Below are 27,258 nucleotides of genomic sequence, written 5' to 3'. Positions count from 1 at the left end.
AGCAGCATACTGTCTACTAATTCTCTGCTTAATTTCGTACAAAGTCCATTTAATAGCATCCCAGAAACGTTTGATTTGAATTAATTAAAGAAAGGCTATTTCCCATATTTGCTTAAACATAGGAATATGACAACTTCATAGGACATATTCCCGATATCAGATACTGTTGTGTTGACTCTATGACACAAAAAAGAAGAGAAATATTTCTCTGATGGCATACTCAAAAAGCCAAAGAAACTAATGTATCCGCTAAGAATGAGGAAGTTAATGAAAACTGTACCCCTGATGTAAGTATGCAAAGAAGTTGTTTAGAATTAAGGAAACAATTTCTGGAGATAGTTAATGTAGATCCATTCTGCTAATTAACTATTTCTGGAGTTTGTATAGCTATACAGGGCGTTAAAGAAGTGATGGTCAATATTGAGAGATATGACAGGAATGATCATTCGAAACAAAAAAAGTCTAGTAAACATCGGTTCTAAGGCGCATCTCTTAAAATCTGTGAGCAATTCTTGAACTTTGATACTGTGGAACAAATCTCTTCCACTGCAAGCTCTTTGCTTTCCATATTTTTGGAAGTGTTAGTATGGACCAAACTAAGAAAAAAGTCCAGTAAACATGTGCTTTAAAATGCATACCTTAAGAGATATGAAGACATCTTCGCTACTTTGGAACACAACTTTTCTAATAAACAAGTGCTCATAACTTTTACAGTATGCATCTTAAAGCAGATGTTTAGCGGACATTTTTGTTGTTGTGGTCCATATTACCCTTTCCTCAAATATGGAAAGCAAACAGCTTGCAGTAGAAGACATTTGTTTCAGAGTGTTGAAGATCAAGAATTGCTGATAGTTCTTAAGGTATTCGTTTTAGAGTCCATGTTTACTTGACGTTTTTGCTTTGAATGATCATTCCTGTCCCACCGTTGAATATTTATCATCACTTCTGAGACACCTGCTATGCGGGATTAGCTGAGCGGTCTAGGGCGCAGCAGTCATGGACTGTGCGGCTGGTCCCGGCGGAAGTTCGAGTTCTCCTTCGGGCATGAGTGTATGCGGTTGTCCTTAGGATAGTTTAGGTTAGGTAATGTGTAAGCTTAGGGACTGATGACCTTAGCAGTTAAGTCCCATACGATGGCACACACTCACTCTCAGACACCCAGTATATAGAATTAAATATTTACCCAATAGAAAAACTGCAACATTGAATAAAGGACAAAACGAGAATGATATTAAGATTTTGATTAAACAGTTTAAACAATAACAATATTCAACACACTCTTGATAGAGCATGGGACACTGAGAAATAGCCCTGTGTTGTTAATCTCTAAGATTGCTAGGCATGAGCCTATCCGATTTTTTCTTGTGGGGATATGTGAAGGAAAGTGTGATCATCTTCCCTTTATCTCATGATACAGAAGAACTGAAGAGCAGCGTAACAGCTGCCCTAACTTCTGTAGAAACAAATATATAAATATGAAACACCCTATACTTGTAAATCGTGTGGAAGGAGCATAATGCACTACCTGTTATGCACACCTGTGTGGTGCATTTTAAGGAGAAATTGCGTTATAAACATGAGTGGTGATTGATTTTAGCTGTGTGGTACCCTACTGCATACTGCCTTTGCTTGCGTCTTCAGTGGATATTACTGTGTACAGATGGTGAACACAGCGCTATACTGTATGTATAAATATATACACCGTTCAAAAAAAGTTTTGCATCACCTCAGTTCAGAGAGTTCCGGAACCTGTACAGAAAATTGGAATAGAGATCAACATAAACATCATTTCCACCCTTTTTATTGCACATGAAAGCCACATGTTGGATGTTGTGCCACCATACAGCGAGATCTTTGGAGGTAGTGATAATGATTTCTGTACACACCGGTACCTCTAATACCCAGTAGCACATCCTCTTGCAGTTATGCATGCTTGTTTTCGTCGTGGCGTACTATACACAAGTTCATCAAGGCACTGTTACTCCTGATTGTCCCACTTTTCAATGGCGATTCTGCGTATATCTCCCAGAGTGGTTGCTGGGTCTCGTTGTCGATAAACAGTCCTTTTAAATCTATCCCAGGCATTTCCGACAGGGTTCATGTCTCTAGAAAATGCTGGCCACTCTAGTTAAGCGATGTCGTTATCCTGAAGGAAGTCATTCACAAGATGTGCACAATGGGGGCGCTAATTGTCGTCCATGAAGACGAATGCCTAGCCAATATTCTGCCGATTGGTTGCACTATTGGTCGGAGGATGGCATTCACGTATCGTACAGCCATTATGGCGCCTTCCATGATCACCAGCGGCGTAAGTCGGCCCCACGTAATACCACGCCAAAACAGCAGGGAACCTCCATGATGCACTCGCTGGACAGTGTATCTAAGGCGTTCGGCCTGACTGTGTTGCCTCCAAACACGTGTCCAACGTTTGTCTGGTTGAAGGCATGTGCGACACTCATCAGTGAAGACAACGTGATGCCAATCCTGAGCGGTCCATTCAGCATGTTGTTGGGCCCATCTGTGGTCGCGGTTGCAAAGGTGGACCTCGCCATGGGCATCGGGAGTGAAATTCCCCATCATGCAGCCTACTGCGCACAGTTTGAGTCGTAAAAAGACGTCCTGTGGCTACACGAAAAGCGTTATTCAACATGGTGTCGTTGATGTCAGGGTTCGTCCGAGCGATAACCCATAGTTATCGCTCATCCACTGCAGTAGTAGAACTTGGGCGGCCTGAGCGAGTCATGTCATAGTCAGTTCCTGTTTCTCTGTATCTCCTCCATGTCTGAACAACATCGCTTTGGTTCACTCCAATACACCTGGACACTTCCCTTGTTGAGAGCCCTTCCTGCCACAAAGTAACAATGCAGACGTGATCGAGCCCCGGTATTCACTGTCTAGGTATGGTTGAACTACAGACAACATGAGCCGTGTACCTCCTTCCTGGTGGAATGACTGGAACTGATCTTCTATCGGACCCATTCCATCTAATAGGCGCTGCTCAGGAATGGTTGTTAGTGGTTTAGTGATGTCTCTGAACAGTCAAAGTGCCTGTGTCTGTGACACAATATCCACATTCAAGGTCTATCTTCAGGAATTCTGGGAACCGGGGTAGGCATAACTTTTTGATGTGTGTATATAGCAGAGTACCATATCTGATTGTAGACACAGCATAATTATTAACATTCATAATCTGTATTATCAATACTAGATATAATTGTATTTTTGCTGCTATGAACATGCCGCCACTACTGATGTTCTTTATCTTTGTAGTGTACATTTTTGAACTGAAATTTAGAATTTTACTGCTGTTAACATTCTGTCCCTAGTAATATGTGGATATTTTTACTGTCTATAAGTGAGATTGATTCTGCGACCTTTCCGTAGACACTGCCACAGTCCAGCATTGACATTGTCTTTTACTGATCTTACATATAAATGCTACTGTCTTTAATTAATAGAGATAATATTTTTCCCTGTCTAAGACCGGAACATGTTCTTAGTGGGCATTTCTGTACCATAAGAAACCAATATTTACTTCCCGCACATACTTTGCTCGCTAGTAGCTGCTTCCTAACCTTAGTGTATTCCTGGCCTATTAAGGCGAGAAGGGAGTGGGGGGTAGGTCCTATAATTCTCCACCCATTAGCAGAGGTCGAGAAATGTGCATCCACAATTGTCACAGAATCAGTTCTTCGAGCTCCTCCCACAGCAACCTGTTCATCCAGCCTCTCACTACCAGAGGCTGTTCATTTGAAGGCAGCAGCAGTAAATCAGCAGAGAAATATTTAACACAGTGTAATAAATTAATTAGTATTTTAAGAAGTACTTTGAGATAACGTATTCAAATATGATTTCATAGTGTCATACCAAACCTTTCACTTCAGTATTGAAGCAGGAGTTGTAATCTTTGAGAAAATAAAAGATCAAGAATAAATAGCTGGTAGATATGATTTTTATGTTTGGTTAGTGGGTTGGTTTGAAAGAGAGAACGAAAAGTGTGACATAAGAAAGTGCTGGGATGGAAAATAAATGTTACTTGGGTTTATAATGCACTATTCTAAGTAGTTCCAGCATGTTCTTTGGATGTTATAGAACAGTTTTCTGATATTATGGAGATTAGACTGAACGATTTGTGCTGCCACAGATTACTAAATCATTAAATTTATGGCAGTTTTTAATAAATGTGGCAACTCCTTCTCCATCCATATCTACTCTGCAGAAGTAGGAAGCTAGCTTAAATCCTCAAATGTCTAACATATCTATACCAGTGGTCACTTGATGTTCAGAGAGGCAGATTATGTCAATTTGGTTAGATGAATTCATTTCATCGATACAAATGAGTAGTTCATCAACTTTATTTCTGAGTCCCGGAATGTTCTGGTGTAATAATGATAACTGATACTGCATACTAATGGGATTATAACAACTTTGGTGAAGATGAACTGGCAGTTTCTCATTACTTTATGTTAAACATTGTTTAAATGGAGGATGTATGCTAAAATCTGACTCCTGTTCATCTGTTTTCTCAAACTGAGTGTGTCTGCCAATCTCTCTTAAAACTCGTTTTCCATCCCCCTTCCCTATCCAAAAAACTGTATCCCTCTGACACCAGTGACCACTGGTATATTACCACTTGTGACAGTGTCCCCCCTTAAGTTTTCTGCAATCAACCCAGACAGTTTTCCCTTCCCTTTCCTATTGAGGTGAAGGCCATGGCTAGTGTTGTCCCACCTATCGATAGCATCCACAAGAAGCAAAGCAATATGGGACTCTATATCTGTCCTAAGCAGCCACTCCAAGTTCACCCTCCCTACAGAAGAGTTCAAATGAGGCCGATCATGGTGTCTCAACACAGACACAAATCCCACACTCGTATGCTTCGTTGCTGATGCAATCTTCACCAGGTCACTCTCTATGGAATATTCAGAGTCTCTGTCAATGCTATTTCCCGGACCACCCACTATAACCACGGCATCCTCCTTCGTGAAATCCTTGCATAAAGAACCTATATCCTCTGTTACCTGACCCAGATCTGCACTAGACTTGAAAAAGTTTGTGACCTGGTACTCTGGACCTAGATTTTCCTGCAGTAGTTGGCCAACACCTCTACCATGGGAACTAACTAACAACAGAACTTTCTTTCTCTTTACAAATTTCCCTACCTTTTTCAAGTCCTTGAAAGCTTGTTGTGCCCTTTCTACAGCTTCAGCTACATGAGGCTCATTCGATTCTGACTGAGGCAACAGATCAATTCTATTTTCAAGATTTATCACAAAGCTGTCTGATGCTCTCCATTGCCTGTTCCCCCTATTACCTGTTGACACTTCCCAGGAACTCAACAAGCACAAACCGATGCAAGAAAAGGTGTTCAGCAGTGGCTGTCTTTACTGACGACATCTTTCTGTGAAGAGGGCATAGAAAAGTTGGTTACCCGCTATGAAAAATCTCTGAACTATGTTGGTAACTACGTAGAAAAATAGTATAAGAAATGCCCTTCCTTGTAAAAATAAATTTTGGTTTGAAAAGACGTTTTTTTCCCAAACGGGACTTTCTCACTGGACATGTATGTTATGAGGTAGATCGTCAAACTTCATGTAAATAAGCTTTAAAGCTCTGACACGCAAAAAAAATATTACTCCCGTCAATAATGTCTGTGACTTTCTTTATTGAATGGCACAGACGAAACTGTAAAAATATTTCTATAATTTCATGGAGGTACGTCATACGCCCATGCATAATTTATTAATTTCTGAGCATCTGTGACCATGCTTTCTGTACTTTCTTTATATCAAGAAGGCAACGATATTTTCATCACATGTACTCCGTGACTGGAGAACAGATGAAATTTGTTGTTCCGCTTTGGAAGTTCCTTTTAGCTATGAATAAATAATCAGTTTCACGTTTGACACTATCTCCTGATTGTTATTAAAAAGTGTGAAATGTAAGATAGTAAATAATGTCATGCTTGCCAGTCTTTGTATTGCTTTTGGAAATTAAAGGTACAAACGTCAAACACTGACGTCACAGTAAGCAACTACTGCTGTGAAAATGGCTACCGAGGAAAGTCCGTTTGGTGCTTTTCTCGAGAAATCATGGACAGAATGGTACGAACACATTAAGGACGGCCAAGTTTCGAGTAAGTTGAATAACCCTAGTGCTGACTGACGTATATAGGCAAAAATAACTGTTTGGGAATGTGTCTATAAGAAGTGCGCTTAGAAGACAGATCGGTAGTAGTAATGCAGTGTGTTGAGACCTTGTTTACGTTTATTTAACATCATTAAAAATGTTGTCGCAGGTGATGAGGAAGAAACTCCTTCAAGACCATCGGGAGACTGTATGCGGCTTCCGAAGGAAGGTAATGCAACTAATTTTATCTGTTCAGTGTGTGTTGTAACAGGTTGTGCTGGGACATAGTGTGTTAACTTGTGCTCCATAACTAATGATCCGCCCTTTGTGTTTGTTTATTGTTCTGTTGGATAATACCAAGTGTGGTGGGAAGTAATTTATATTAAAATCAACGATTCGGTGAATGTCACTGGAGGAAGTAGGAACTCGAGATTTGTTATTTACAGTACCTGAAAGCGTTAGTATCAGTTTGGGTGTAAGTAAGAGTGTCCGAGGGATGTTTAATGTATTTTACTGTTGTGAAGACGGAAGTATTGCATGTGCCTTGGTAGTATTACTTTCTGTGTAGCTTTCTGTCGGTTAACTGCTTCAGGCAAAGATTAAAAGTCACCTATTTTGAGTGCGCTTTGGGCATTTTATGTAATGAACAGTAATAATCGTTTTGGTACAGGTTTCGTTAGTTTAAAAGTCACATGTTTGAACCATTAAATTATAAATAGGCCGTATTTTCATCGAATTTTTTTTTCTAGGTTTCGTAAAGAAAATAACTGTATAGAGAGAGAGTGCGTGTGTGTGTGCGTGTGTGTGTGTGTGTGTGTGTGTGTGTGTGTGTGTGTGCGTGGGGGGGGGGCGGTGATTGACATTGTTTGTGGCAGTAACTTAAGCAGCTTCTTTCTCATTTCGGTGAGATGTAAGATTTTGCTCATGGTTAGTTTTGAAATTGGTTTTACAAATGTGACAGTTTTGTTTCATTATGTCGTTTGCAGTGCTAAAATTTGTACTTCTGTTGCAGTCCAAATAAATTTATGTATGTATGTGTGGTGATGTAAATGTAAACTGTGTGAATGACTGCCAATGCAAAGTTTTTGGAAGTTTAATGCATTATTGATATGATGAAAGTAAAGTGTCTCGTGTGAATAGATGGTTCATGTTAGTAGTGTTGGTGTTAGTAGTGTTTAAAGTTAAAATATGAAGATGTGTTGTGCAGGGTTTTTTTGTGTATTGGGTATGTATTCTAAATGTGTGTTTCTGTTGCCAATTTTGTAATTTCATGGCCAGTGTTTTGCTGCAAATTTGTAAATCATGTTAGTTATTTGTGGTACTGTAATTATGCCGAAGTGTTATTCTAACATCCCTCCTACATGCTTATAAGAATTTTTTTTCTGTTATGATATTTGTTATGTGATGTGGAATGTTTAGCACATATGCTAGATACGCATAATGGTGCTTGTTGTGAAACTTTGTCATTCTAAATTGATAATGGCCTGAGAAAAGTCAGCAGTGCTGGGATATGATAAATGATAATGTCTTGTAAAGTAGGCCTATAGATACTATACAACAATCTTTTTCAGAATCCTTTTAGTATAAACTATTTATCTGTTCTTGGGGTTAAAATATGGGAAACAGACGATTAAGATGTTGGTAAAGTGAGCTAAAGAACTTGCTTGAAGCAGAGGATAGCCTTAGGACATCTAGAGTAATCCTTATGAGAGTGATGTTTGGAGGGATCAAGCTGTATAATAACTGTATGTGTTTTCTTGTGGTTGAAGCTCTTTTCTTACGTGTTTGCTTTAACAATATGTATGTTTTTAGATAGTGTCTGCCTTTAGCAAAACACATTTTCTCTTTTTTAACCCAAACGTGTTCCACTGCAGTTGCAGTATCTTCAGTGGGCTTTTATTTTCCATCTTTTAAAGATAAAGGGTGTTCTTTGCTGTTTGTATAGATGTAGCTATTAGTTTTTTAATTGTAATTACAGATATTTGAAAAACAGATTACGAATTCATACCTTTTTACCACATAGTGTGGTTTTTCTGATGTGTTGTGTTTCTACGGTGACCGTTGTTTTGCACAGTGTCTCATCTGCAACCATTTATACCACGACAAACTATGCAAAAACAAAAAAAGTCACTGTAGAAACACAACGCATCAGAAAAACCACAATATGTGGTAAAAAGGTATGAATTCATAATTTATTTATTTTTTCAAATATCTGTAATTACAATTTAAAAACTAATAACTACATGTATACAAACGGCAAAGAACATTCTTTAACAGATGGAAAGTAAAAAGCCCACTGAAGATGCTGCAACTGCAGTGAAACATGTTTGGGTTAAAAAACAAATGTTTTGCTAAAGGCGGACTCTATTCAAAAACATACATATTATATGTGTTTTCCTATCAGTATTGGAAGAAAAGGCTGCTCGGTGGATGCTGGGTTGTTCATGGGTCAATATGTGCCGAACAGTTTATTTACATGACTTCTATGGCCTCCATCCTATGACAGTAATGAGATTGTGAAGCAGTTACTTGACAGGCCTAGTGTTTTTGTTATTGTAGTAGAAATCTTCGTTCTGATTTGCACAGTAGTTTTTGCCAAGATGTTTTAATATTTCCACAAATTTGTTATTCGTGTTAAAATTCCCATTACTTGAAATGTAATTATTTGCAGTTGTTTAGTGTCAGCTGTATGCTATATAATTGTCAGTGACGAGTCCTTTCGGATCAATAGCAAGGCATGAACTGCAGGATAAGGAAAATTGTAAAACATTTACCTTAGGGTCAAGAGGAATGTTACATTGTCAGCCTTGGCCAGTGATGTAATGTTAATGGCTCATATCACATCACTTTATCGTGTGTATGTTCACAGTTTTGTTGTTAGCTGATGAAGCCATGGAGTGTGAAGTTGAGGGGGGGGGGGGTCTTGGTTGTGGTGACAGATCAATCTGTAACTCCGCCCGAGGTACAAATTGGGTTGGAAGCAGGGGGGGGGGGGGGGCGGACATACTGGTTATGGTGACAGACTGATCTGTAGCTTACAGTCGCTATACAGTTTGTTTGTTTCACGTTTCCTGTCGCTGGTCAAAGGTTACAGCTCGTGTCACACTCTTAATAAAATGTGTACAGAACCAATGTCTTGAGAAATGCTTTAAAATGTATGGCAGAGGGTACTTTTTATTGCACTGCACACTTTAATATAATTGTTGCCAATGTGCGCAATCTTTGTTGAACATCTTGCGTGCATTTAGCCAAGAATTTGAGAGAAGGGAAATTCATGGCAGAACTTGATTAAAAGAAGGTATAGGTTAATAGGACATCTCCTAAGGATTCTAGGAATAGTTAGTTTAATGGAAAGAGGACGGGTTAAAAACTGTAAGAGATTGTAAAGATTTGGCTGGAGTAAGCAGGTTCAGGTGGATGTAGGCTGCAGTAATTACAGAGAAGTTTTGACTTGCATAGGATATGCTTGGATGGAGAGCTGCATCAGACCAGTCTTTGGGCTGATGATCACAAGCCATAAGTGAAAATACTACTTGAAGTAGTGGCTTTCAATTGTAATGGATTTCCTGCTGTTCAGCAAGAGATTAAATTTAACATTTTTGTCAGTTACAGAGAGAGAGAGAGAGAGAGAGAGGGGGGGGGGGGGAAGGAATGTTTTATACATGTTGAAATGATACTGTTGCACTTTCAGTAGGGAAGGCAAAAATGAGAGTGTGCAGTAATTAATACTGAGGGCTTAGAATATTCAATGTGATTATCAACTCCGTATGTGGCACTTTGTTTCTGGTGCTCCAATTGAGTAAAGTGTGTAATGTGCAGTGGCTTCAGTATTCCTTTTATAACTAGAAATACAGTGATGTGTGCACTTGTTTTGGCATCAACTGAAATAAGTCCCATTTTCATGTTGGATAAATAATTTATATGAAAGCGTAGATGTAACATTAGATTGATACTGGCAGGTGTCATTGTTTTCAGGGAAATTGTTCAGATATTAAGCAATAAAGAAACACATCCTTACCTTATTGATGAAATCTGAAGACTAGACTGTTTAGTATATTTTGTAGGTCCTGCTGTAGACATAATTTTAAATTTTGGTAAACATTTTTGGAAAACAGTGATCAATTAATTGTTATATTTTGACTAAAGTTCAGTCTTGATCACATCATTTATGTTGTAATGATATTCTAAAGTTGAATTTTGGTAGAGGGGGAGGTGATTGTTTTTCTGTTGAGGAAATGTAATGGTACTGTAAAAGACTTACGTGATATAGGTACAGTAATGATTAATGCTGTAGTATGTAATCTCTCTTAATGTTCTTCTTTGACTTTCCCTGTTCCACTATTGGGTTGGCATTGTTATATGGGTTCTGGGAGTGTTAGTGACAGTTGGTGGCTGGATAACCCTCATGGCACAACCACTCTCCTTGGCACAGAATGTGTGTAACCCACCTGTTTGAATCTACAGTAAATCTCGTGCTCAAGTGTGAGAACATTTTCTGGATGTTTATAGGCTTTTGATGTGAAGTGGGGTGTGGGTACCAACTTAGTCCTCACCTAGTTGGATGTGGGTGGGGGTTGACCGGCCGGCCCGTCCGCCAGCCCACCAGCCCTTATTGTTAACGTCTGTGAAGAGGAAAGGCAACTGAGGACCGAGCGAGGTGGCGCAGTGGTTAGACACTGGACTCTCATTCGGAAGGACGACGGTTCAATCCCGCGTCCGGCCATCCTGATTTAGGTTTTCCGTGATTTCCCTAAATCACTCCAGGCAAATGCCGGGATGGTTCCTCTGAAAGGGCACGGCCGACTTCCTTCCCAATCCTTCCCTAATCCGATGAGACCGATGACCACGCTGTTCGGTCTCCTTCCTCAAAGCAACCAACCAACCAAGGAGACAGATTTTGATACTTTCCTTGAATATTTTAAAATTAAACAAAAAAGACCTTTCTCTATTAATAAAGAGTGGTGTAATACGGAAATTGCCAATCCCTCATCTTGCTACTGGAGTGGCAAATGTCAAATGAGAAATCTTGTTGACTTGTCCTGTTGATGTTCGCAAAAATGTTCTTTCGTGTATGTCTTATTTTTGTATTGGTATAAGTGCATTTAGTATAATTGAAAACATTTACTAAACATTGTTGGTTGACTTCGTTACTAAAAATAGGAAAAAAATATTTTTAGTTCACTCTGATACACATTTCATGCCATAAATATCACAGAAAAAAGGTATATGGGAGTCTTTCTCATTATTAAGACCTCGACTTTATATCTTCAGTGTACATAAGAATATAAAGTTTTGTTGTATTTGTGAACTTTTAAAGAATTAAATGCGGTGCTAAAGCAGCTTATACTCCCTAACATATACAGTTTTTTCCTAACAAGTGCTCTATTCCTTAAAAGTAATTTTCTGTCATACTTCGGTCACTTTACCCTATGAATCTCTCTGGCATTTGGTTTCTCTACTACCAGATACATGCGTTTGCTCCGCTCCATCTTGATAAGATGGAAAGTATGTGAATAAGCTGCAACTCTCCAAGTAGCAGACAGGAACATCCTAGCCAGACAATTTTGTAGCTTTTGGGCAAAATTCTCCATTTGGAGAGAATAGCAGTCTCCTTGTTCATGTATGTTGTGTTGGACAGTTTGTTGAAAGTGCTATAATTTGATATTGAGGTGTTTTCCAGACTAATTTGGTAACATTTTATGTGATTGTCTTCAGGTTAGCCCCTAGATTTGCCAAGCCTCTAATAATAAAGGAATATACTGTGTGTGTGTGTGTGTGTGTGTGTGTGTGTGTGTGTGTGGGTGTGTGTGTGTGTGTGTGTGTGTACGCGAAACTGCACCTTTCATCTGCTTGTGTGGCTTTCCCATATTTCTGTATAGTTAGTTGTCTTTTTCTGTGTCTACATAGGAATGGATAAGTGTGAAAGTTCACTTGCAGCTAAATTTGGTAAACATTTATTTGTAGATGATGTATTGTGTTTTTAATTTCTGTAAAATTTGTGTTCAGGATAGATTGGTAGCTCCTCACTTTAAATAACCAGTCTGAAATGCAACATAAATAATAAAAATGAGACAGGTGGTGATGGCATCAGTAGAAAATGCGTGCATTGCTTTTGTCAGATGGTTTGGTGTAGTGACCAACTCTGTCTGGGCATATCTGTTTCAGTGATGGTGATTTTAAGTGAAGCATCTATTCAGTTGATGTGAAATCCCTGTGGTTTGCTGTGTTAAGTGATCAGTGATGCGTCTGGTTAAATTTACCCAGTCTTCATTGTAAGATTGTCCTTTAGTGTTAGAAATAGTTGAGGGACCATGTATTTAATATTGGAAACAGTCTAATTCAAGATAGTCTGGGTAATTTGCATTGACTCTCATAAAGTTGTAATTTTGTAAGTGGTACTCTCAGTTGAGTAACTTAGACTAGCAGCATACTATGAAAGTTTAATTTCCCAAAATATTTTATGTTCTAGGCATCTGAAGGTGTTAAAAGTTTAATTTGTTGTTTTTCAGTTACTAGTTCATTGCAGATTTCTGCCAAGTATCACTTAATTCTCAGATTATTCATTGCTGTGGCATGTGGTGTTATGGTAAGAAAATCTTTAAGGTAAGGTGAAGCTTACTGACATGTGAAGCCATATGATAACAAAATTTCAGTTAACTTGTATTTAACAAAGAAAATGAATTCCTGGTGAGAGTCTGCAATCAGAAACATTGTGAATCACTGTCTGAATTAAGTGATGGTTTCTTGAATCATATTTTTACTCTTGGAATCTGGAATCCTCAATTTTGTCTGTTTCTGTCTTTGTAATTTCGTGTTCTGTTCTTGATATACAGAACATTGTTTCTCGGTGGGTAAGTGCAGTGTGTGTGTGTGTGGGGGGGGGGGGGGGCTGCACCTGTGATATAATATTGAATTTAACAACTTTTCAGTTAAATTCCTTTACATGTGTGTTTCTTTGTGAGGGAAATATGAGAGACACCGTTTCTTGATCTGTGTGGGTTGCCTGAAGTGTAGCCCTCCAACAGTTTTGTTGTATTTGCTTTGCAGTTGCAGTAAACACCTAAATTTCCACATGGAGTCTGCCCAGTAGGCCAAACCACACAAAGCTTATTAGAGTACCAAATGTTTCTAGACATGCATATAACCTGAAATTCTTTAATCTGCATGTGATCTCTCTCTCTCTCTCTCTCTCTCTCTCTCTCTCTCTCTCTCTCTCTCATAAAAGATACAGTATAGGTATCAATTGGCTGTATCTTCAATGAATCCTAACATTCGTAAATTCTCAGTGCTAAAAAGCACTGTTGTCTGTTATAAAATTTACACACCAAAAACTATTGTCTTTGGATGTCTCATTTTGAGTAAATAGAATGCCTAACAGTTCACAGAATTGCCCACCACACAATATATGTGCATTTAAAAAAGCATAGGAAGGAAAAGAATAACCAAAAAGTGAAATGAACAGTTAAAGTCTATGAACAGTGATTATTAGTTTATTGTTTTTTATTACATGTTAATTGTCATGAAATTGGTGATTTCTCAACTTTTCTCAGTGTGACTGATAAATGGTAGGCTTCCAGGTATTCAGCAGAATAGTTGTTTCCATTTTGTGCGTAGTATTTTGACTACTGGCACAGTCACTTCCTCATGTGCTGCGAGTTTAGTTACTTGAACTCCAGCTGGACTGTGAATTATTGATGATATTGTAAAAGTTGGATAGGTTCTGCTAAAAAAAATAGTGGCATGAGGTCAACTATAGTTCAGCTTGGTCGGAGTTCAGGCAACAAGTACATATAACGTCAACTCTCAGCACCTGAAGATGACCAGTTTGTCTGCCAAAATATTGTGCACAAACTGGAAACATCACCAAATACTTTGAAGACAATCATTAAAAATAATTGATGTGGTGAAAGAGGGGAGTCTTTGGAAGATTAATTGCAATAATTGCAGGGGTCACTCGGTATGCAAGCAGTTGTATATGTTGGCGTATGTTGAACATCAAATAAACTTGTGAGCCATTGGTATTTATATGTTCAAAGTTACTGAAGTTTCCTCACACTCGAAAATTTGTCTTGAACTGATACTTGTAGCTGGATTCGTACAATTCACAATAGTAATATTGAGTTATACAAACATTTCTTACACTTAAATTTGTCAGTAGTTCTCTCCTACATTCCAAATGACACAAATTCCCTTCTACTCTTCACAATTAGAAAAAGAATTGGAAAAAGAATGTCTATGAATATCTGAGATGGAGCATAAAGGTTGTCGAATTCTTCGTCGGAGAGCATACTGTGATGGAACTTAGTGACACACTAAAACTGTGTATAATATGACCCTTGCCTTTTGTGAGTGGTATTTTTCGATTGTACTTATGTAAATTTTAGTAGATGGGGACTGACACATCTAAGTATTCACTTGAGCTGTGATGTGCCCATAAGCAGTCAGTAAGAATGTTAAAAAAAAGGTGGATCTTGATCCAGCTTAAAATTTTAATCTGTGGAAGACTCATTTCATTGTTAACTCCATTATGGAGTAACATATTCATTACAGTAATTCTTCTGAATGGAAATTGTATTAAATAATGTAAACTGTAAATTGAATTAAATAAATTACTTGCCTACAGCTTGTATATTTGTCTTTATGTGACAGTTACAATCAAATAATTCTCATTAACAAGACTATTTTGCTCAGAGATTGTGGGGCATAGATGGTTATTTGAGCCAAACTGGAACCTTTGCCTGGTCTCTCTCTCTCTCTCTCTCTCTCTCTCTCTCTCTCTCTGAGACAAACATTGAGTTCGTAGCAAATACCAATGCTGTCTTCGTCAATTTCAAATCTGTTTTTCAGTGAGTTTCTTGAACCTGTTACATAGATTGGCAATAGTTTTCACCATAAATGAAAACATCAACAGGAGAAGAGTCATTATGAAAATGATTACCTATGTGGAGTTTACATTTGTGTTAAAGGTAAAAAGTCAGATGTCATACCAGCAATAATATAGGTTTTTAAACCAAAACTGCTTACAGCAATAGATCTGTGAGTAATGAAAAGTGTGGATAAAGTAAGGTCCTTTGTGTATTAAGTGTAAGGTGTGAAGACTGCATACTTATATTGTTGTATAATTGAGCTTTTGATTGCGGTAAAATCTTGTTAACTTGCTTCTAGGGCCGCTAGTTGAAGCATGTATTGAGCAGAGAGGGAATTTTCGGCTTCGTGATGGCACCTTGTGTAATATGTAAACATGAATTTGCAGTTGTGAAAGTCATTCCAGATGCTCCAAGAAGAAATTTAAATATTTAATTCATTTCTGCTGTAAATTAGGAACTACTTCCTTGGGACCAAAGAAACAACAAATATTTTAAAATATTTACAAAGTCTCTTCCACTTCAGTTTGTTTTCGGATTTTAGCATAGCTTTCTATGTGATTTAATTTAACAGTTTATAAGACAGTTAAACATATCATGGTAAAGCTTACAGTGTCGAGGACTTAACTGAAAGGCACAGGTTGAAATTTGCATTTCAGCTTCATCTAATCTTCAACACAGTTGGCTTCTGGAACATATGTTATTTCATTTATGTCCAATATCTGAGATGTAAATACATTAGCAACAGCAGAAACAGTTTTCAAAGGTAGATGTTGCCGAGTTTATCGGACTTCTTGATGTCTGTTTTAAAGGTTAGTGGCATCATGGGTCCCAACTCAAATGTGTAAAAAGTGGAATATTCTGCTGTACATACTGTTAAGAAATGCGCCCTTGTGAAAATGGTTTGTATTAGTTTTAGTATTTGTGTATTCATAGGCTCAGGTTTGCTGGTCATATTATCAGGAACAAAAGAAAGTTCCATGTCAAGCAAAAAAGGATTACACATGGTGTACAAGAATTGCTTAAAAGTAATTGTCATATAGTTTCCTTTGATTGTTTGGTGATTAAATTGTCTCAGATAAGTTACATATTGAACCCTCATTATGTGTGGTCATGGGTATACTCGCACAGCAGTTTTCATAAACTTCTTAGGCAATGGAAGTTTGGAATAGATTGAGGACATGCAGTTCATTTCTGTCCTATCAGTGTTGGCATGAGAGAAATCACTACTACGTTTGCTGGGCATTCCATTGAGGCAGATTCCTTTTTTTCTTTGTAAGTTGCCACAAAAGACCAAAAACATTTCAAATTCATCAGCAACAGATCTGTTGCATTAATATAGTGTGCTGTCAGAACACCATTTTTTTTACAGGCTATAACCTGATATTTATGGCTTTTCTCTCTCTGCTGATTTATGTGATTAAAAATTGTAGCTTTTCTTTAACGTACCCAGTGAGTGACTATATGCAGTAACATTTTGTTAAGGTGATTGTGGGAAGACTATGCATCATATGCATAAAATTTTCTTGTTTCATTATGTTCACAATTTCTAGTTTGCTTCAATTGTCAGTCTACATGGTAAAGGCCCATCCACACGCAACAATATGTCTGCGCACATCACCTGCGCGGAGACAGATCGTTGCGTGTGGACAGAAGATTTGCACCCTTTATAAGTAATTTGTTAAAGGTCTTATATTTTGCCAGCATTATTTCACCCCTCCAGAATATTTCACAAATTCATTGCAGCAGTGTCTTGATGTCATTGTAAATTGCAGGAGTTGAAATTTCCATATCACTGAATATCTCCTATTGCTCAAATCCATGTTGTAAAGCTTTTGGTGGGTGGGTGGGTGGGTGGGAGACTGCACAGTTGCAACAAGGTAGGTGGTTGGAAAAATAGTGCTTCACCTGCATAATATGTGTGGTCAGCAGTTAGGAAATTCCATTTGTCCAGTTACCAATAAAACATTTTTTGTGCTACCTGCTAAGTCACTCATTTTGTGTTTATCTTTTGTGGACCCACTGAAGCTTCCTGAGAATTCACCACTGGTGGAGAGGCAGCACATCTTACATGAGAAAGAGGCTTTTTAAATGGAAGATATTTTGCACTTTGTAAGCAGCTGGGTTAGAGATGAGCTGTGTGTGGTAAGGGGATGGGGGAGGAGAGTGCATTCCTGTCATTTCGACAAATGGAGCAGTCGTGATTTGGGATGAGTGGACTTCGGGCCTCATTCTGTTGATCAGTGTGGTAGGAGAGCACGTAAGATACTAACAGCACATTTGATTGGTGCCAGATTGTGGAGGAGCAAAATGGTGCACTGCATTTAGAGGGTCATTTCATGTCAAGGGCATCCCATGTCTACCATGATTTGAGGAAAAACTGTTGTTGGCAACAAAGTATTGATTACAGGGGTCACAGTCAACGACTGCAGATTCTAACAGTGATTAGTAGGAAGACAATGGAGGGAATATTTTCAGTCCGTTGGTGGACAAATGGTAAGTAACACTACAGTTCCCAACCATCTTGCTGTGGGGACGCATAAGCCATTCTCACCCGTCACATTGCTTGTTGAGTCATGAGGTGCAAGGATAACAACTGCAGAAACACTGTAATTGAAGGCTTGAGTTGAGGAAGAGGTTAACTGAACTGAACTGAAAACTTACAGTACATGTTGGCATCTGACACTGGTCTGGTATGATTATGTTCGGAAGCCATGAGAAATGCGTCCTGCTCTCCAAGGGTACTGTTTCAGTAGATGGAGGAAGTAATTTCAGTGTAAAAGACATTTATAGCTGTGACACATTAGCCATTTTCTCTTGCTGATAAACTTTACTGTAACCTTCTGCCCTATTATTAGCATCTCTTTATTCACCTGCGACTCTGTGCAGGTGACTGGTAACTTGACAGTGTGCACCCGATCACATGCAGATTATTAGAGTCGTTCTACTAACACCTAGTGTAAGTACTGTTGTTGAGGTGAAAGAAGGTGCTGCATACTACTAGATCTTTTAAAGCTTGTATTAAGGGACAGGTTTCTATTAATGTAATTTGTCGCCATTGTATACTCTGTATGCTCTCACAGAATTTTTTGTGAAGCTGGAGTGAAAAAAAGTGTTATACTTGGTAAAGTGTGTATGGTCAACCATTATCATACTTTAATCATACTGTAGTATGTTATAGGAAGTAAATATAAACATTATGCTACTGCTTTGTATCACATATTTCAAAGCAATTGATATACTTGAACTTCAGAAAGTTTAAGGTTTCATGTTGTAAACTGTGCACCAAAAATTAAACTACAAGCAGCAACGTTTGTCCTCTAACACATGGTTAGAAGCAGTACAAATAGCTGTGATTAAAAATGTACACATAAGTCTGTGCAGCTATTAGTTTGCATATCCCTCAAAACCAATCCAAATAAAGAGATTCCATACAGGCAGACACATGATGAGCAGCCAGAACATTATAACCACTGACCTACTATAGACATAAACCTGTCCAGGTGATAGCAGTGTCACCTGGTGAGGAATGACTGCTAGTCACACACCTATGGTGCATGTAGGAGCAATGAGCATGCTGTCTGTTTGTAGAATGTGGAAGGTGTGCAGTCTGAGTTTGATCAAGGGTAGACTGTAATGTACTGGAGACTTGGCACGAGCATTTCGAAAACTGCACGACATATCAAGTGTTCAAAGAGTGCTGTGGTGAGTGTCTTCGACACGTGGCAAAATGAAGGTGAAGTCAAGTCCAGGCGACATTGGGTTGGGTGGCCATCCCTCATTACAGATGTCAGCCACCGTAGGCTGGGCAGATTGTTAAAACAGGACAGGCGACGAACTGTGGCGGAACTAACATCGGACTTTAATGCTGGGCAGAGTAGAGGTGTCAGAACACACAGTGTATCGAATACTCTGAACTATGAGCCTCCACAGCCAACGACCCCTGCGTGTGCTGTTGTTATCACTTCAGCATCAGCAACTATGACTCAAATGGGCACGAGACCATCGGCACTGGATGTTGGCAGTGGCAGAGCATTGCATGGCCTGACGAATGCCGATACCTTCATCATCATACCAATGGGAGGGCATGAATCCATCATCTTACAGAGGAACAGCTCCTTCAGGCCTGTACGACGGGATGGAGACAAGTTGGCAGCAGCTCCACTATGCTCTGGGGAACATTCACATGGATCCAGTTGAGCTCGTAGAAGGCACCATGACGGCCAAGGAGTGTTGTACACTGGTTGTTGACAGTGTAAACTCCTTCATGGCAATCATCTTTCGCAATGAGTGACATTTTTCAGTGAGATAATGCGCCGTGTCGCAAGGCTAGGAGTGTGATGGAGTGGTTTGAGGAACACAGTGGCGAGTTCCAATTGATGAACTGGCACCCCAACTCACCAGATCTGAAACAGATTGAACATATCTGGGATGTGATTGAATGTGGTGTCAGATCTCATTGCCCCCTCCCTGGAATTTGTGGGATTTGGTGAACTGTGTGTGTGTGTGTGTGTGTGTGTGTGTGTGTGTGCAGATGCAGTGCCAACTCCCTCCAGCAATGTACCAAGGCCTCATTGCTTCCATACCACGACAAGTCCCTGCTGTTATCCATGACAAAGATGGACATACGGGCTATTAGGTAGGTGGTCATAATGTTCTGGCTGATCAGTGTGTGCAGAACTTTTAAAGTTCGTATTCAGAGATTTTTATGTCCAACTACAGGAAACACTCAAGAAGAAAATTGAATTAACTATTAACTCATGGAAGAGTAGAAACCGTCTTATGGGTATAATGAAATTTGAAGTAAGGACCAGTGCACCATGCATTTGTGTTGACCAACTGTGCAATATGTCTTTAAGGTGCTCTGAGTTTCCTGTTTGTATTCAGAAGCAGATATTACAAATTAATAAAAAGCTCTTTAAAAACTTAACATTGGAAGCCAGTATCCTTGCCGCTAGTGTTAAAAGAACTGAGGTAATGTATTAAAGTGAATGCTACAGGCTTCAGTGTGATCACAATATCCATTGTTGCTAACTCCGAAATGACAGTTTATTTTGCTTAGTTTTACTCTGTTGACTCCTGTGGTATCATATTTTGGAGTAAGTTTGTGTATTCACAAAGAATATCCTTAGCACAGAAAGGACCTTCAAAACATTCTGCAATCTCTTTGTGAACGTATTGCACTATACATGAAGCAGCTTGGAACCAACATTGCATCCTCGTGCATAAACTTAATCATCTGATAGGTGCTTCATGATAAGTATAGCTGTCAACCAGAAGGCTGGTTTAAACACAAATGCTTTACTAAGCTAGATCTTATTGCAAATACAATGTTTCTGACCTTTGAGTTGATTAACACAGCCAGTTATAAGCTTATCTACAGTTTATTCTGCTGTAACTCAAAATTTTTTGAAATAAACAAATCATTGCTGTAATTAAAATATGCTATTAGCACAGAGAACATCCTCGTGTGAACTGAGGATTGAACCCTGGACATTTACGTTTGCAGTCTGTCACCCACTGAGCCATAAAGTCTGTGGAATCATTAAATAGGAACTGCAACATTTGCTTCATGAACACTAGACAGAAGAAATATTGCTGTTGAGTAATAAATTCATATTGCTGTTGGATGAAATTTTCTTAACTTTGGATTGTACTGTAGGCTTCCTACAAAATTGAAATATAATTTGCTGATTTGTAAACCTTCAGTAGAAAGACTGCCTTTTAGAAAGCTCCTTTTGTTGTATAGTGATTCTTTGCAATGACATAGATACTTCGGCTCTAATGTTGTTCATTTGCATATACTGTCATATATAATCTGTTTTTGTTATGTCTTTGTTAGCATTCGATGAATTATGTAAACACTCATTCTCGTGTAGAGGAACTTTGACTCGTGATCAGACATCTACTGTAAACTAAACAAACAAACGAACGAGTGCAACAGTGACACACCAGGAAATAACATTTCTTACTACAGTAACTGAATTTTATGATGTTCATGGAAAAAATCAAGAACTAGGACACTAAATGAAGGCAGAACTTTCAAAATGATGGAGCAGTAACACAGTATTGACTGTCTTGTCAAGAACTTAGCTTTTTAACATAGTGAAGTGGCAGTTTGTCTTGTATAAGTTTGCTTGCAAAGTGTAGATACGGATACACCAAAAATTGAGGTTGCTCCATCAGAATCAACTAAATTATCTAATTGAAAGTAATTGAAGTCTATCATTTTACCCTATGTATTTAAGACCTTCTCAGTGAGAGTTTTGAAAACACACAGATAAAAAGGTGAATTGTCCATGTGGAATGAAGTATAGCTTACATTTGGTTGTTTATGACAAAAGTGCGCACTTCCTGATACCCTCAGACTGTACCCATGTCATCACATCCCAAACTCCCCTTGCCCATCCAACAATTCTCTCTCTCTCTCTCTCTCTCTCTCTCTCTCTCTCTCTCTCTCTCTCTCTCTCTCTCTCTCTCTCTCTCTCCCCCCTCCCCCCTCTCCTCATCCCATTATCCTTCTCACTTTCTTCTCCCATCACTTGTCATTCACCGATTTTACTTCATACTGTACAGCTGTAATTAATACGCTGCTATCCTGCACGTTAAAATTGGTGTTACTTTTGCGCAGCCAGTTCTGAGAGACTAAGGCTATATTTGAAGGTAGAATACATGGGAGGGTCTAAAATCATTTACACTCTCAAACTTGTATGAACTAATACTGCACTATGCTGCTTGGAGAGGGACTGGATGGAGCTTGTTGGGAAGAGAATTAAAGATCTTGGGTAATAATGGAAATTTTATTTTGAGAACAGCATTGTGTAAAAATTTCTTCAGCATCTGTTCTCAACTTTTTTTAATTAAATTTTTGCAGATCTGCATATTGGCTCAGTACTTGACTAGCTGGTGGTTTGCTCCAAATGTACTGATTATATTACCCCCCCCCCCCCCCCCCCCAAAAAAAAAAAATTGCCAAATATAAAAATGACAAAGCTGCTTCACTTCCTTCCCCTTGAAGTTATCAGGCCACATGATGAAACTCTGAAGCTCAGGATAATACTAACACTCTTACTGTATTTCCAGACACATTTATGTATGAAGGTTGCATTGTACTTTAAAGAAGTCTGATTACATTTGGTGAATGTGTTTAATTCACACGTATTTTTTTCCATTTTATAATAGCAGTTACATTGTTTTGATGAACCTTTCCGGTTGGTGATCCTGCATTCCTTTTCAGACGTGTGAGGAGGACATGACTATTTGAATGGTGCTTAACTACTGACTAAGGTTTTCTACATTGAATGTAATGCATACCAAAACAAAAGTTAATTGATATTTGATGCAAACAAATGTTGTCTCTAAACTGTACCTATGTGACAATTGTACCACCACTGAGAAACTGTGGTTCCAACATGTTCAATGCAAGCTAAATTTGAAATATGTGAGCTGTAATCTCATCATGTCTAATTCTTCTTTTGAGTCCCTGAACAAAAACCTTAAAATGTTGTCCTCTTAAACTTCCATTTATGCAACTGCTTTGCATTTGTACTGTATAGGAAATGAATCCATGTGAAGATTGTAGAGAATTCTTACATTAAATTACAGTGGGAATTGGCAAGTAGTGCTAAAGTGAGTACTGGCTTTAATTCCACTCATGTGAGAACCACAAATAAGGTGTAGAATATGTGAACAAAGTACAGTCAAGACTTAAAGAGAAAGCCGATAGTTGACTACTTCCTGTACGACAGCGAGATGAATAGGAACATCATTGACATTAAGGTAAAACTAAGAGGCCTTGGATAGTGACCACTGTTTGCTGGTAATGAACCTGAGAGGGACTAAGGATAATAAAGGGATAGGAAACAGGGAAAGACGTATAAGGGTATGGAAGTTGAAAGAGGAAGAAAGCAGGGTACAGTACCTACAGGTAGTAAAGGAAAGCATTCCAAAGAATGAACCAAAAATGATAGAAGAGGAATGGGGTAGATTCAAGGGACCATTAGTAAGTGCAGCTGAAGCAATATGTGCGAGGACAAGCAACAAAAAGAGATGGAAAGAAACAGCATGGTGGAATGATAAAACAAAGGATATAGTACAGCCTTTAGGATATGGTTCCCGAAGAGAACACTAGAGACAAAGAACAGTATCAGGTAAGCAAGAAACAAAAAGAGTGGTGACGGAGGAAAGAAGGTGGATGGACAATGTACCAGAATGATGGAGGATAGTGAAGGTTCAAAAAAGGTGTTATGTGGGACGATTAAAAGTAAGAGGAAGAATGGTTTGACAGTTATGCTTGAATGGTGAACGAAAGTGGACAAGATGTAGAGAATAAGGAGGAACTAAAATTTATGTGGAAGGAGTATTTTGAAGAACTCCTGAACCTGAATAGAAACCTGGATGAGGAGGAACAAGCCGAGGAGAGAAAACGAGGAGGAGCAGCAAATAGAAAAAGACTTTACGTGGGGAGAAGTGGAAGAGGCATTGGGCAAGATGAAGAGAGGGAAGTCACCAGGTCTGGATGAGCTAAGTGTAGAGATGGTGAGACCAGCAGGAGAGGTGGGGATACAATGGCTATATCGAGTAATGAAAATTGTGTGGAGACAGATAATGATCCCAGAAGACTGGAAGAAGGGAATAATTGTACCATTCTTTAAGAAGGGAAATAGAAAAGAGTGCAAGAACAATCAGAGGATAACATTGATGAGTCATTGTGCAAAGCTTTCTGAGAAAATTTTGGAAGCACGAATTCGGGCAAAATTAGTAGGAAGAATGAGAGAAGCCTTTGTTAACTTGCGTATTGATAATGGTGGAATGAGGAGAAGGTAACATCCAGTCCATGAGTGGAGAAAATTTCTGACCCAGTGGGATCATTTTCAGGTCTCAGCATGAGAGAGAGCTAATATCTCCAATACAGTGCAAGTAACATGGAACAGTATGTTTAAATATAATATAGCACTCTTAGAATCAACTGAAATTAGAGAAAAGTACCAGGAGAGGGTAATGCGGGTACTCAAAACTGCTGAAGAATGCAGTAATGTCGAACACCTTTGGGAAATATAGGTAGACTCTGTTGAGACATCAGCAAATGAAATGCTAGGAAGTGAAGTAAGGTATGAGATATCTGTGGTTGGGTATTGAATCACAATAGCAATAGAAGAAAAGAACAAGGCATATAAGGATGGTGGAAGATGAGGAAAAATGGAGGATTGAAAGGAGGACTCACCGAAGGAGTGCATGGAAGCAAACACTGGAGAAATTGAGCTGCTAAGGTATAAGAATGAGGCAGGGAAATTGTACAGAGAAATAACAGAAGCACAAAAATCTGTTGGTGATAAAACATGCCTGATAAAAGGTGAAGCTGGAAAAATTTTAAGTTAGAGGAAAGAGATACGTGAAAGGTGGCAGTGACACGTTGAGGAACTTGTCAATCCCTGAATATTATCAAGACACCCAGCAGAGATACACAGGGAAAATGGCTCTGATTACATAGAACCACCAAACCTAGAAGAAACGAGAGCTGCCGCGAAGAAACTGAAAAGCAACAAGGCAGTAGGAACACTGTTTCGGCTGAGCTATTTAAGCAAGCAGGCAGTGAACTGGAACGATCTTCATAAACATGGCTGCTTCATTACAGGAAGAGGAGAAAATGCATCAACGATGGTAAAATGGATAATATGTCCCTTATATAATGAGAGAGATCAGTTAGAATGTGGTAACTATAAGGGGGATCACATTACTTATCCTGGGTATAAAATATTCTCCAACATACTATTTTACAATCTCCTCCCAATTATTCAGATATATGGGGCATATCAATGTGGATTTCTAGCAGGAAAGTCAAATGTAAATCAGACCTATACTTTAAGGCAAATTCTAGGAAAGGTGGTGGAATTAGGGATTGGAACACATCACCTTTTTATTGACTTCAGTGCTGCATATGATGATATAGGTAAAGAGTGGCTACAACATACCCAATCTAAACTGGAAATCCCTAGAAAATTGCAAAGGTTAGTGAGAATAGCAGTGAGACATGTGCCAAGTAGATGCATTGACCTGCCTCCTTTTTATTGTTGCACTAGAGAACGTGGTTAGAGATGCAAAACTTTTGAGTGGGGGAACGATCTTCCATAAATGGGTGCAGATACTCAATCATGTGACAGATATTGTGGCAAGAACCTGAAAGTCAATGGAAGACACATTCGCTGCACTTGAACATACTAGCAGGAACATGGGATTAAACATTAACCAGCAGGAAACAAAATACATTGGTGTTGGAAAGGCATTCAAGGGAAGTGTGCTGGCCTCTATAACAATGGGAAATAACACCTTTGAGAGAGTTGAAAGGTTAAAGTATCTCAGTTTGACAATCACTTACCCAAACATTATTTCCCATGAAACCAAACAGACTAATAGCAGCCAATAGAACTTATTTTGCTCTAACAAGACTATTTATCATCATGGATACATCTACTGAACACTTAAAAGACCTGTGGTCACACATGCCTCTGAAACTTTAACCCTAACAGCAAGAAGGTGCTGAAATGATGGATGCATTTGAAAGAACGATTCTCCAAAGAATCATTGGTGAATTTTGTGAAAGAGGAATATGGAGAAAAAGATACAATCACTAGTTTTAGAACATTTATAAAGACTAACCTATCGGAAGAGCAGTGAAATCGCTCAGATTGAGATGGGCTGGACATGCAGCTTGGGTGAGTGAAATGGAAGTAGGCAAAAAGGTTCTATGAGGAAATTCAGGAAGACAAAGAGAGTGTGTTTGGCGTATTATTAGGTGGGAGGTTGGAGTCATTGATGGTCTCCGGAAATCGGGTTATACAAACTGGAGAGCTGTAGCTAGTCAGAGGTAAATGGTGGGAGGCCAAGGCTCACAATGAGCTGTAGAGCCACAAAAAACAGTTATGAGTCTCAATTGATTAGCTGGGTTTGAATGCTACCCATCTTTAAATGTTTGCAGTGCAATTAGTAGACAGGTAGACAAATGAATCAGATTATTCTGCCCTTCAGTAAATAACATCATCCTGTCCTCATCACAATTTTATAGGAATGTTAGATGAGAATAAATAAATAAATAAATGTGGCCATATGTGTAGAAAAGAAAAGGTAATTCTTAACTATTTACACATTTTATACCACATAGTAGTACTGAATAAATTATGTGCACAAAGTGGTTCATACTTTGGAGATGTTACCTTGACAACACCTCTCTTGCCTCTAAAAATTTAGGCGTGATATTCACATTGTAAATCTCTTTGAATTACCATGGCACCTTGTCTGTCAAAGAATACTGCACACAATTTGTAATTAGGGATGTGCTTTTATGGTGAGAATGCACAGCTGCTTGCTAACAATGATCGTGGCTCAGCTTGCTCAAGGTATTTCAGCTGTGACATTGCTTCCAGAGATATGTCCTGTTGCACTAGGTGTAGGTGGCATATCTGAAATAAAATATGATTTTTCCAATGGGCTGTTCATTCACAAAAGTAAAGGATCCTAATTAAAATTACTGTTAATTGAAACTAGGTGAACAGTAACTGACTACTCGCAGCTGACCCCTCACCACTAGTGGGGCAACCTTACATAAGTCATAACTTTGTTGTCAGCAAAATACAGAAAGTGATTACTCAGTATTTCTGGATCTTCTCAGTCATCTCTTGATGTAACAAATCATATGAATGATTGTAATGTTTGTAATGAGTCTGTTCTGTTTGTTGTGCAGTGGGGCACTACATAGTGCATGTCTGCTGACTACAGATTGAGGACAGAAATAGGAGTGCAGAAAAACTCTGCTGTTACTTTTGTTTGTCAATAGTTGAATGCTGCTCAGGTTCCAAAAGTATAAAACTACTCGTAAATTTCTGCCAGACAGCGGTTTAAACAGTGAGTCATAAGGTGTGCACACCTATTTGGTGTAGGCAGCTGGAGGTAGAAAAAAGTCCAGTGTTGCACAAATATCCTTTAGAGGTTTTTGAAAAGTTTTGTGCCCTAAAACTTTGGAAGATCATGCTGAATGATCCTCAAAATTAACTGGCTTTACAGTACCTCACTTTTAGTGGAGGCTGTGAGAACAGTTGAAGTAAGCTTACTTTTGAGTTACACACCGTACTCTGTTGTAAAAAAAGTGTCTGCTGCAAAGATGTTACAATCATAGCAAGAAACTGCAAGTAGAATGGGCTGATAAGGATACAACAAGTTGTTATAATGAAAAGTGTAACTGATGTATTTTAGATGGTAAATTGATTACTCC

The 27,258-nt window shown here is 38.7% G+C and overlaps 1 protein-coding gene across 2 annotated transcripts in view; it reads left to right on the top strand.

The window, feature by feature from the left end:
* LOC126185034 (mucin-5AC-like) overlaps nucleotides 1-27,258 on the top strand; it is a 190,803-nt gene that overhangs the window by 17,273 nt on the left and 146,272 nt on the right. Inside the window, exons 1-2 of one of the 2 annotated variants that reach the window (XM_049927774.1) lie at nucleotides 5,805-6,136; nucleotides 6,299-6,358. In XM_049927774.1, the coding sequence (XP_049783731.1) occupies nucleotides 6,049-6,136; nucleotides 6,299-6,358 (148 nt within the window). In that variant the 5' untranslated portion in view covers nucleotides 5,805-6,048. Of the gene's footprint in view, nucleotides 1-5,804; nucleotides 6,137-6,298; nucleotides 6,359-27,258 lie in introns of those variants that run through there. The other variant, XM_049927775.1, reaches the window with a different exon arrangement.

The sequence above is a fragment of the Schistocerca cancellata genome, chromosome 4 (assembly GCF_023864275.1).
Source record: "Schistocerca cancellata isolate TAMUIC-IGC-003103 chromosome 4, iqSchCanc2.1, whole genome shotgun sequence".
Classification (NCBI taxonomy): domain Eukaryota; kingdom Metazoa; phylum Arthropoda; class Insecta; order Orthoptera; family Acrididae; genus Schistocerca; species Schistocerca cancellata.
The sequence above is the reverse complement of the archived record's forward strand: the minus strand, read 5'-3'. Positions and strand labels throughout refer to the sequence as shown.